The 12022-nt window shown below is 45.6% G+C and overlaps 1 protein-coding gene across 1 annotated transcript; it reads right to left on the bottom strand.

Moving 5' to 3' along the window:
* Positions 1 to 1015: 1015 nt before the first annotated feature.
* LOC134411443 (arylacetamide deacetylase-like 3) lies at positions 1016 to 11130 on the bottom strand. Its single transcript, XM_063145243.1, has 4 exons — positions 10947 to 11130; positions 9016 to 9232; positions 7445 to 7508; positions 1016 to 2014 (listed from the first exon to the last, which is right to left on the bottom strand). The coding sequence occupies exons 1-4, from the start codon at positions 11121 to 11123 to the stop codon at positions 1240 to 1242; spliced, it is 1233 nt and encodes a 410-aa protein (XP_063001313.1). The 5' UTR covers positions 11124 to 11130; the 3' UTR covers positions 1016 to 1239.
* Positions 11131 to 12022: the final 892 nt, after the last annotated feature.

The following is a 12022-nucleotide window of genomic DNA, read 5'->3' as shown; positions in this document are numbered from 1 at the left end:
TTAGAAGAGGCTGGACAGACACCTCTCATGGATGGTTTAACAGGTTTCCCTGCACATTGCAGGGGGCTGGACCCTGCAATGTGCAGGAAATTCTATGGTTCTATGAACCTCAGTTGGGTTCATAGAACCTCAGCAAGTGTTTCTTGATCAGGGAAGAAGAGAGGCCTTGCATAAAACTAGCTAGGAAGAACATGAAGTTGTAGTTGATGTGAAGGACAGAAAAGGCCAATCAGGGACAGGAAAAGCAGCCACCGCGTCCTACTGTGAAAGGGCAGCGGTTGTGAAAATAAGGTGTTTGGAAGCAATGGAAGGGAGGATTTACGTTCTGAGGTCACCCTTGTGTTGAAACTGCCTGGTTACTGGGAACATCAGGCACCCATGTGGGGTTGTCACTGTCCTATTACCTGAGAGACTTCAGGGTGCCTGGCACAAATTCACAGCAGTGCCAGGATTTATATCTGGGAGGGAACTCTCACAAGGCCATACAACTGGCAGCTTTATTGATAGATGGGTGCAGAGGAATCACGTGGAATGGCAAGTTGAGAGCGAGATAAGGAGAGCGAGAAAGTAACCTTGATAGACAGTAAAGAAAGATTTTTTTTTAAAGAAAAGGAGAATTTTCAGATCTTAACCAGCACATAGGCACGCACACATTTCCCCACCCCCCAGTTTGGAATTGTTCAACTTTAACAGTTGTATAAAAAAGGGAATTTCCGCAGGTTCCATTTGTATGCAGGCAGCACCTGGGGGAAAACTCCTTTATCAAAACAGTTAAAGCTGCACAAGCCCTGCCTTCTTTTGTATGTGGTCGCTCTAGTTAGCTCCTGCAGCTTTCACTGGTGTCTCCATGGCTTAGTTGAAGTTCAAGAAGCTGAGGATGCTGCAGGATGCTGGAGAGGTGAGTGTACAATGAAACACCAGACCAAAATTACACAAATTGCCCAGCTGCGTGCTAAATAAGGTAAGAAAATCCAACCAACCCATAAGATTTGCTCTGAAATTTTATTCACCGCTGAATTCCACTTTGAAAGCAATTTATTTTCTTTCAAATTGAATGGCAATGTTTGAGAAAAATGTGGGAGAATTTTTTTTTGGCATAGCCCTATTTTTAAAAAAGCCATCTTAATTTTATGGACATTTAGAACTTTCAGGGCTTAAAATGGTGTGAGTGTTTCACCCTTCCACCTTAATATTTTGGTATTTTTATTCCTTAAGGAATGGTAGCACTGCAAAATCCCCTCATAAATGTTTGACGAAGTCTACAACGTTGTCCAGTATTTCTATACCGCTGGGGAATGTCAAAAACCCAACACTGAAGAGGTTCAGCACTCCATGAAACCCGTTTTCAGCATGGAACCATCTGAATTTCACACCGTTATCTTCCAGTCGCTTTTTGAACAAAAGAGAATCATCCCGAATTATATCATATTCACAACTCACAATTAAAGTCTCCGGGAGCTCTCGGATGACAGAGTCTTCAGCAAAAAGTGAAGAGAAAGTGAGTTGGAGTGTCTCTGACACTTGTTTGTACACATCAGGCTTATAAGGAGCGTGTGGTACTCGTTCATATCCTCGACACTTAAATTTCTCTGGAATGTTCTCTGGACTCATCCACTTCCCATATTTGAGCCTCATTTCATCTGGCACATGAGATCCCTTCAAGACATCATGACTCAGAGAAGCGTCCTTTAGAAAATACTGCAGACCCAAATGAAGAACATTCTCCCGGAACAAGAGAGGCATCCTGCTATTCTGTTGATAAGAAGGTAGGTTGAAGTCCATACTTTGGAAGCCACCACAGATCAGTACTTGAGCCCGTAGCTTTGGCAGGCCTGATCTCTCCACCAGGTTTTGGGCGACAACGCTAGCAAAATTGGCCCCTATACTGTCCCCACCAATGATGATCTGAGAAGGATCCACCCCGTAGAGCTCTGCATTTTGCATGAAGTGCACAGTAGCAGCGAAGCAATCCTTCCACTGCGCTGGGTATGGGTGCTCCGGAGCCAGGCGATAGCTGGAGAGGCAGAATCAGAAGCAAAGTGTTAACTTTCCAGAATCCAAGGAGAGACAGCTCTGAAGTGTGGGAGAATCACTCTATGTCTCCTTCGCTTCTTCAGGGACAGCTTTTCACTGGAATTGCGCTAGGACTGGATCAAGCTCAGCTTGTTTGAGAGAGAGAGACAGAGAGAGAGAGAGAGAGAGAGAGAGAGAAAGCGACATGGTGGCAGAAATTCAGCCAGGGCAATTTGAATTCAAATCTAATTTAGATTTAACATTGCGATAGCAGGCTAATGCTATTGCATGTCTGGCTGACTCCTCTCTCAGATTGGGAGAGGAGAAATCTCTTCTTGCCATCTTTGGGTGAGGTCTCTTCACTTCCCCAAGACCTGACGTTTCTTTCTGGCTTCTCTCACAATGCACATTTTGTTTCCATTATGCAATTACTTTACACATAGCCAATCACTCCTTGTTCTCTGTTTGGTAACAGTGTTATTACAGTGTCACCCCAGGACTTTAATGGGAGAAGTTGCACTTTTTTCCTTGCGAAATGGACTGACACAATTTCTGTCACTGAGGCTTGGTTCCCTTTCATTGCATGTGGCAGACAAAGTACAGCTATGGATTAATGTTTCCCTCTTTTTTCCCCCTTTCTTTCCAGTCTAGCTCAGGAGGCTGAGCCTTCTCTATACATAAAAAGGACTACTGTATTTCTTCGATTCTAAGACACACTTTTCCCCCTAAATAAACAGCTCTAAAAATGGAGTGCGTCTTAGAATCTATGGCGTCTTAGAATCGAAGCAATATGGTAAGAGGAAAGGAGGTAGTTCCTGCAGCAGCCTCGAGCCATGCAAGCCAGGAGGAACTGGGAGGGTAAGCGCCTGGTTTTTTGTTAGTCAAATTTATTCGTAAGTCCCATCGATTTCCATGGGACTAACTCGCGTGTCGTCGTCCCCTGGTGCACAGACAAGTAAAGAGCGGGACTGGAGAGTTAAGCGTTTTAGCTCCTTAATCGCGTCTTCTCCTCTCTCTCCCCGCCCGAAAATATTGTTTACTCTTTGTTTCAATGCCCCCTTCTTCCCGCGCAAACGGCTATTTCTTCTCTCACAGAGGGAAAAATGAAAAGAATACAACCATTAGAAGAAAGCGCGGAGGGGGGGGGGAGGAGGTTGGCTGGGCGGTGAGGGAAGTATTTCTTTGATTCTAAGATGCCCTTTCCCCCCAAATAAACATCTCTAAAAATGGGGTGCGTCTTAGAATCGATGGCGTCTTAGAATCAAAGAAATACGGTAATTAGTAGGGGTGTGCACGGACCCCCCGCTCCGCTTCACTTGCAGATCCGCCATTTTTCGGAGCGGGTCGCTCCGCCCCGCCCCCGCTCCGCCCACTTCCGCTCCGCTCCGCCCGGAGCTCCGGATCGGATCCGGAGCTCCGTTTTTGCCCCCCCATAGGCTTGCATTGAAAGCTAAAAAAGTAAACAACTTTTTTTCCGTTGAAGTTAGAAACCTCACGTTTGGCACCATGACACCTCATGGGCGTATACACACACACGCCAAGTTTCAAGGCAATCCCATCATCCCCTGATTTTTGGCGAATTTTTGAAAATCGGGCACCCCATTCACACCCCTTGGGATAGCTCCGTCAATTTGCATGTTACAAACCTCAAACTCGGCACCAGGGCAGCTTATCCATGTGTCCACATGCACGCCAAGTTGCAAGCAAATCCCATCATCCCCTGATTTTTGGCGCGGCTCTACCCTCTAACGCACCTCCCATAACCCTAATTCACACCCCTTTAGATAGCTCCGTCAATTTGCACGTTAGAAACCTCAAACTCAGCACCATGATAGCTTATCCACGTGTCCACATGCACGCCAAGTTTCAAGGCAATCCCATCATCCCCTGATTTTTGGGGAATTTATGAAAATCGGGCACCCCATTCACACCCCTTGGGATAGCTCCGTCAATTTGCATGTTAGAAACCTCAAACTCGGCACCAGGAGAGCTTATCCATGTGTCCACATGCACGCCAAGTTGCAAGCAAATCCCATCATCCCCTGATTTTTGGCGCGGCTTAAACTTTTTAACTCACCCCAAATCAAGTCCCATTCTACAACTACGTCAATTTGCACGTTAGAAACCTATCCTTTGGTCCCATGACAGCTTACCCATGTGTCCCCATGGACACCAAGTTTCAAGGCAATCCCATCATCCCCTGATGTTAGGGGAACTTTTGAAATTTGAACACTCCAGTATGTCAGGGATTTAAAGTTGCAATTGCAGACAGCTCAATGGGGCCAGTTCCAAGGCAATCCCAACATGCCACGAGATAACCCTAAATCTTCTGGCACATTTGAAAAAGGGATTATTGAATTTGATAAAGTCTAAGTGAGCGCAGGAAGGACTTCTCCCCTTAGTCAAAGCAAGACACATACACCATCGCTGCAAGGCGGGAAGGGGAGAATTATTATTATTATTATTATTTATTTATATAGCACCATCAATGGAAAGCAGGCAGGCAGCATGCATTGTAGTGCCGCAAGGATGGCTTGAGCACTAACGCATAGCAAACCAACCCATAAGTGGGCGCAAAGTGAGGCAAAGATGGCTGGTTGTTTCTTTCTAAGCCAGCAGTTACGCCTTGAGGGGCACAGAGGAGGACGATTGGGAGCAAACCAGGCACCAGGCGGGCAGAGAGGCAGGCAGAGTAGGCGAGGAGTCAGTCCTGGCAGATGCCCCACCACAGCAGCACCCCGGGGGAGGCGGGCAGGCAGGCAGGCAGGCTGCGGGCATTTCTGGGGGCACAAGGAAGTGATGGCTGGTTTCTAAGCCAGCATTGCAGTTAGTCACGCATTGCAAACGCAAACCATCCCAGCGAGTCGGTCACCGAGGAGGACAGGCTAGCAGAGGGGCAGGCAGAGTGACATGTCATAGATCTAGTATTGGGGAGGAGTCAGTCCCGGCAGATGCCCCAACACAGTAGCACCCTGGGTGGGCATTGGAAAACGCCATCTTGTGGGTCAATACTTCCCCCACCCCATGTCCTGCAGGGTTGCCTGCCTAACCCTTGTGGGGATGGGAGATGGAGAGCTTAGAGTGGCAGTGCCAGCAGCAGCCTTCGGCTTTCCCCTGGAACCAGTCGCCTTGCCCGCCTCTTTCCCCAGCAAGATCGCCTGGTGCTGCCTATGAAGATGCATCTTCATGCTGCTGGTTCCATAATGCCCTGTCGATGAACCCCTGCTTAGGCTGAGTTTGCAGTGGCGACAGACAGCAAAGCGGGGATCCGCTCCCAACTCAAAGTGGTCCCACACGATGCTTGTCTTTCGTTTCTGTGGTGACACCACCAATTGCCCGCCTGAGCTCTCTGGTGTTGCCACAGAAACAGGGGTGTGGGATGAGACTGGGGAGAGAGCCTCGGCCTGCTGCTGCTCCTCCTCAGCCCCCACATCCTGGAGGCCCACCGCCTCCTCCTCCTCCCCCCCCCTCCACTGTGCTGAGGACCTCGTCTAGGTCCATCAGCGGGCTCGTGGGCTGAAAGGAGAATGAAGGAGTTGGGGATACTCCTCCTCCTCTAATGGCACTGCTGCCACGTGCCTCTTGCAAACGGGCACTTTTCCCATTCCCACCCTCAAAAAGAGAACGCCGGGCACAAGTTGCAGAAGAGAGTGGCTCTGCCTGCTGCTTGTCCTGCTTCTGTTTTGGAGCAGTCAGCCAAGGAGTTGCCCGTTTGAGTTTCACAGGAGGAGAGGAAGCCCTGCTGGCAGACTGAGCCTTGCTGCTTTCAGCACGCCTGCTTTCTCTTTTCATGATGACTAACAAAATATTAATACTACTAATACTATGTATAAGGTACTACTAAGAATATGTATAAGAAGAATATAATATGTTTAAATGTAGGGAAATGGGACAAGAACAATAAAATATACTACTACTAATATGTATGAGAATATACTACTAAGAATATCTACAAGAATATAATAATATGTTTTAGAATATTACTAATAAATGTAGGGAAATGGGACAAAAAGTGTGTGTATGCTTTCAAAAGAAAGCTTTCACAAAAGCAGAACAGTCAGGCTTTAATACAGGGAAGGGGGGGGCAACCAACCCAACCACACACTCCAAAATTCAAAAATAAAGTTTATATTAAATCAAAGTAAGGGGAAAACACAGGGCAAACTAAGCTACAAGTCAGAAAGAAGCAAACAAACACACACACGCGCCAAACTAAACCTATATTAAATTAATCTATCTCCAAAGCAGGAGCACTAGCTAAGTAAGTGTTCCCTCCACGAACGCCAACCCACAAAGAGACACAAAACAGAAAGTTCTCAGGGTGGGTCTGCCTTAGTCCCCCCTCCAACGCTGGGATTGGAGGAGGATGCTTTCTGAGGAGATGAATTCTCATCAGGATTGGGAGTTGAATGTGCCTGTCATCGCTTCCAAAAAAATAATAATAATAAAAAAAAAAAACCCAAACCCCGATTTTTAAAAAAATATTGCACGTGAACCACAGCACGCAGAAAGTTGAGAGTGGTCTCAAAATGACCCCCATCCACGACTCTCTGTGCACAAGAATTTTCAGAACGATAGCTTAACCCCCCCCCCAGTTATCCCCGATTCTTTCCCTCAATGCAATCCTATGGGCGAAAAGCCGAAACGCCGTTTGAGCCCTGCGGTTGACCCGATTTTTAAAAAAATATTGCACGTGAACCACAGCACGCAGAAAGTTGAGAGTGGTCTCAAAATGACCCCCATCCACGACTCTCTGTGCACAAGAATTTTCAGAACGATAGCTTAAACCCCCCCCCCCAGTTATCCCCGATTCTTTCCCTCAATGCAATCCTATGGGCGAAAAGCCGAAACGCAGTTTGAGCCCCGCGGTTGACCCGATTTTTAAAAAAATATTGCACGTGAACCACAGCACGCAGAGAGGTGAGAGTGGTCTCAAAATGACCCCCATCCACGACTCTCTGTGCACAAGAATTTCCAGAACGATAGCTTCAAAAACAACGTAGTTATGCGCGATTATTTGCCGCAATGCAATCCTATGGCGAAATGTTTTCAAGATGGCGACCGGAGCGCTCCGACTGAACTCGGAGCTCCGAAAAATGGTCGCTTCTCTTCGCCTTGCTTCTAGGGGGTCCGCGGTCCGCTCCTACTCCGCCTCTGGGTAAGGCGGAGCAGGCCAATCCGCTACTGCTTCTACGCTCCTAATCGGAGCGGAGCACATCCCTAGTAATTAGGCTGTTCTGCTAAACTGCAAGGGAATGAAGGGTCTAATCTTGAAGTATTTCTTCCACAGCCTGAGAGAGGGTTGCTGGGGAGATATTGAAGACAACTCAGGTTTCAGAACTGGAGGGAATTCTGAGGGAATGCTGACTCTGTGAGAAAGCGGGTCTGTTGTAAATATAAGAATTTAAGAAGAACCATTCAAATCACTTACCCGACAGACACAAGGACTGAATCACTCTCCTTGGCAATTTTGCTGCAAACATCTTCATACATAGCTAGTAATAAAGATTAAGAATTCAGTGGCATCCATAACACCAGAAAGCTATTTGAAAATATTTCATCAATACCATTTTTGCATCACCTTCATGCTGTTTTAAAAATTGCTTTACCTGAAGGAGGCCTGAGCTCTCTACACATAAGTAAAACATCTTGGGGAATACATTTTTTCCACAGTTTAAGATCGATTATTAAGTACAATGATCAAAAAGGGAGTAATAAAAAGGCAGTCTTTCTTCTGATTGCTCCACCTAGGGTGATGATATGGAAAGGAGAACAGGGCTCCTGTATCTTTAATATTTGCATAGAAAAGGGAATTTCCGCAGGTGTCATTTGTAGGCACGCAGCACCTATTGAAATTCCCTCTTCATCACAACAGCAGGAGCCCTGCCCTCTTTTGTATCTGGTCACTCTAGTATAGCTCCTGCTGCTTTAACTGGTGTCTCCATGGCTTATTCAGGCTGGTTGTTTTTATGTGTCTTTGACAGCACAGTCGTATACATGTCTATTGACAAGTAAATCCTGGGCCTAATCTACATCTTGAGCCCTTTTACAACAGGGAAGGGGAGGTTGTGAGTTTTCCTGCTTCCAGGATCGGCACTCATGGGGCACAGGTTAGCAACGTTTTCCACATTTTCAGGAGTGCCATTGTGGGAGAACGTGTGCCCTGTGACAGCGCTTCTGCACATGGACTGGGAACAGTGGGCGTGAACTACGGGTGTTTTTTTTTTTAATGACACATCAGAGATGCACATGAATGCAAATGCAGAGCTGCACATGGCTTGGATAGGGAGTCCATCGAATGTGCAATGCAGCGCAGAGATATGGTTGTGTTAGAAAAAATACACACTCTCACAACCTCAAGATGCCGATACACATCCAAAACATGTGGCAAAAATGGCGGCCGCGACCACTCTCACACACCTCCAAAATGGCTCCACATGTCCCATGGCGGTTTGATGAGCCAGGAACTCACACTGAAGAGTAACAGCTTCGTGAAAGGGGTGGAATCCAGTGGTCTCCCCTCTCGACCTGCCAGACTGGGGTCCCTGAAAACTCGCTGCTTCCTGCCCCTGTTTGTGTGAACAGCATTAGAGCATTGAATGGTCTATTTGGGCCTCTAGTTTTGCCTATAGAGCGGCTATATGGCCACCTTGTCCATCACAGACCTCTTACGCAGAATAACGAGCTGCCATGTTTACACATATTGGTGGCTCACTAAGGGAATTGGTGCTGAGCCATCCACTGAAGCTCCTGAATATCCTCTACAAAATGTTAAGTGTTTAAAGGTGTCTAAATTACAAATTTTACCAAAAGGGGCGGATAAAAAAATAACCAGAGTTTTTTTAAAAAATTGAAAAACTTACATAACGTTTATGATGAAGATAAAGTACATAATTTTTTCACTGATGAACATTTCATCGGTGAAAATCTTTCTCCGTGTGCCATCCCCAACGTGTCCACTCTTAGGGAAGTACACAGAGGACTGCAGCCTTAAGCACTTACTGATGCTTCCAACCATTCCAGCTCCTCCGTGGAAGAAAATAAACCCTCTTCTTAGCCCAGCAGATGGCGCTTTGGGCTGGTAAACCCTGACCGGCACCCCATCGAAATGCAGGTCTTTGGAAGAGAGGCTGGGATCCAGGGCTGGCCTCCGGAGATCAATTAGGAAGCGGATGACAATAATCTGCCTGCAGAGTCCCAGCACTTCAAGAATCTTCCCCTGTTTGGAAAAGGAGAAGAGGTCTAACTTAATGGAGCACCCTTCTGCCTCAAATTCATATTTCACAATAGTCAAGGGTGCATTGGGGGGAACTTGGAGCGGTTAAACTATGGAATTCACTACAGCAAGATGTGGTGACGGCGACCAGTTTGGATGGCTTTCAACAGGGGTGGATAAATCCCTGCTATCAATAGCTACCAGTCCTGATGTCTATTTGTTACCTCCAGTTTCAGAAGAAGGAAGCCTGTAGAGTGGATTCCTGCACTGAGCAGGGGGTTGGACTCAATGGCCTTGTAGGCCCCTTCCAACTCTGCTATTCTATGATTCTATATACACCAGCTGCTGGGGGGAAATGGGTGGGAGGATGCTGTTGCATCATGTCCTGATTGTGGGTTCCTCGTCAACAGCATGTTGACCACTGTGTGAACCGAGTGCTGGCCAGGATCTAAACTACTCCTTTATAACAGTATTGAAGTGCACGGATAACTCTTGGGGCCCATGACACATTCCATGTACCATTTCCAAACTACTTTCAAAGTGTTATATCCTGCTTGGTGTAAATCTGGCCCTGGACTGGATTTACCCTTGGTGTGATCCAGCATGGCTCTTCTTATGTTCTAATGATGAAATGAGAACATCTGAATAACAAAAAAAACTGTAACAGCATAAGAAAAGCTACAGCTAATCCATATAACAAAAATACACAAAGAAATCAGTTAGGCAAACAGATAAGGGAACAGCTCCTAGAGCATCATCAGATGAGAGTTTTATCACATGTTCACTACTGCCCACTACAGATGACTTCATCCACCTACTGGACTCCTTCCGCTCATTTTTCTGTCACAAAATAGACCTCCCAAAACCCATTTTTTATAAAAACACATTGAATGTGCCACAATCTTCTGCTGTGTGCAGGAATAACAGTGCGATAAAAACACCCCCTGAATGGGCCACATGGTCTTTGTTTACTTCCTCTTTCCCAGCCAGGAAGAATGAGGAAGACATGAGGAGCAGAAGCGGGGCTGGAGAAACAGCAGTAAGGAAACGTGATTCCTCCCAGTGTTATTACACTCCTAGACCAACAGGGCTGGCATTCACTGGAAGTTCAGTTTCCTTGCCTGGATCAAAGTATGCCTACACCACTTGCAAGTGCCTTCCTCATCTCAGGAAAAAACTATTTGGTGTTTTTCTGACCCACCTGTGATGTTTTTGGTGAGATCCCAGAGAGCCTGAGATTGTGGCTCATCTTGGTATTCATTGGCCACAATAGTTTGCAAGGCCTAGCAGAAAGTAAACTAATGCTGTAGATACAACAAATATATATATATATATATATATATATATATATATATATATATATATATATATTCCTTTATGGGGGGGTCTGCTTCAATATCATCTTTAGAGAAGACATATCCTAATAATTCTAAAGTTGGTTTTTCAAGCTCACATTTACTTTGGATTCTTGCACAGTCATTTTAGGACCACTACTTCAAGTCAATTGTCATGCCCTTGGCGTGCACATTTGATAAAATAGCGTATGCGCACACCCCACCCACCCCACAACATCATTGAAATGTGACTGGAAGCAGTTGACATAATCTCTGGAAATCAGTCACAAAATAGTTTAAATATTTCTTTTTCCCAGCACCACTAATCTCCCCAATTTCTCTTGAGCCTTGTAACTGTATTTTTCAAATGATGGCAAACTTACCATAGTGTTCATCAGAATGACTCCCCAGTGAACAAATCGAAGTTTGAATGGATGGTCAAATCCAGCAGGAATATTGCTCCTGGAGAGGTCATAATAAATTGTCCCGGAGAGCAGCAAGAAAAAACCAATTGCTATCATTCCTCCTGCCCCAAGGAAGATGGCATAAAGAAGTCCCATCGCACCTTTCCAAAGGGACTAAAGCTGTCTATACAGACAAGACTGTCGTCTCCAGAAGGATTGGCTCAGCTTTCTGTCTGTTGTGGTTCTGTAGCTCCTTCCTTGAAAATACAAACTTTGGTGACAGACACACCTCCACATGGCTAGTAAATGGATTACGAGACTTAAATTGACTCAGGTTGTTGTACAATAAATGATGACGCTATTTATTAAAATCTGATCATTATCTAGAACACTCTGTGCAAAGAAGGGCATGCCATATTGCTCCATTTGCTTCCAGGAGCCATTCAGATGACTGTTAATCAGCTTTCGAAGTCCAAAACAGCTTGGTCCCTAGATATCTGAAAGATCACTTTTTCCCATATTAACTAGGAAGGTGAGGCCTATCTGTCTATCTGCTGATACCTCCACCCAACTAGGGTCGAGGCATCAGCAGGATCTACACTACTGCTTTAAAATGGTTTATAACAGGAGTGACAACTGTTGGGGCCCAGGACACACTCCATAGACAGTTTTCAAAACATTTCCCACGTGTCACATCCTGCTTGGTGTAGATTTGGCCAGGGTGTTATCAATGGCTGCAGCAATTTTGTGGAGCGCTTTGTCTCTTGTGGATGGCACTCTTTCAGAATATCTTTCACTGGCTGTAGAAGTCATCTGTCTTCTGGCAGGCCTTTGCCTGCTAAGGTTATAGTCTTCACATCTGTATTTCTTTTAAACGTGTGTGCATGTGTGTGTGAATGTATGGCTTTATATGGTATTGTATTTTTAAATTGTCATGAGCGTTTCTTAGTGGTGCATGGCATTAGAAGGAGTTGTAGGCGTAAGCCTAGGTTCTTTTCTTTTTTAAATACTTAATACCCAAATTTTCATGTTTTTAGATTTTTCTGGTACATTGT

Source organism: Elgaria multicarinata, chromosome 20 (assembly GCF_023053635.1).
Source record: "Elgaria multicarinata webbii isolate HBS135686 ecotype San Diego chromosome 20, rElgMul1.1.pri, whole genome shotgun sequence".
NCBI classification, from domain to species: Eukaryota; Metazoa; Chordata; class Lepidosauria; order Squamata; family Anguidae; genus Elgaria; species Elgaria multicarinata.
Note: the sequence above shows the minus strand (reverse complement) of the source record. Positions and strands in the feature narration are given on the sequence as shown.

Coding starts and splice junctions, on each gene's coding strand:
- LOC134411443 (XM_063145243.1), bottom strand. CDS start 11,123: ATGGGACTTCTTTATGCCATCTTCCTTGGGGCAGGAGGAATGATAGCA. Junction 9,233..10,946: donor TCATTCTGATGAACACTATG/GTAAGTTTGCCA, acceptor TTTTCCAAACAG/GGGAAGATTCTTGAAGTGCT. Junction 7,509..9,015: donor TGGAATGGTTGGAAGCATCA/GTAAGTGCTTAA, acceptor CTTTATTACTAG/CTATGTATGAAGATGTTTGC.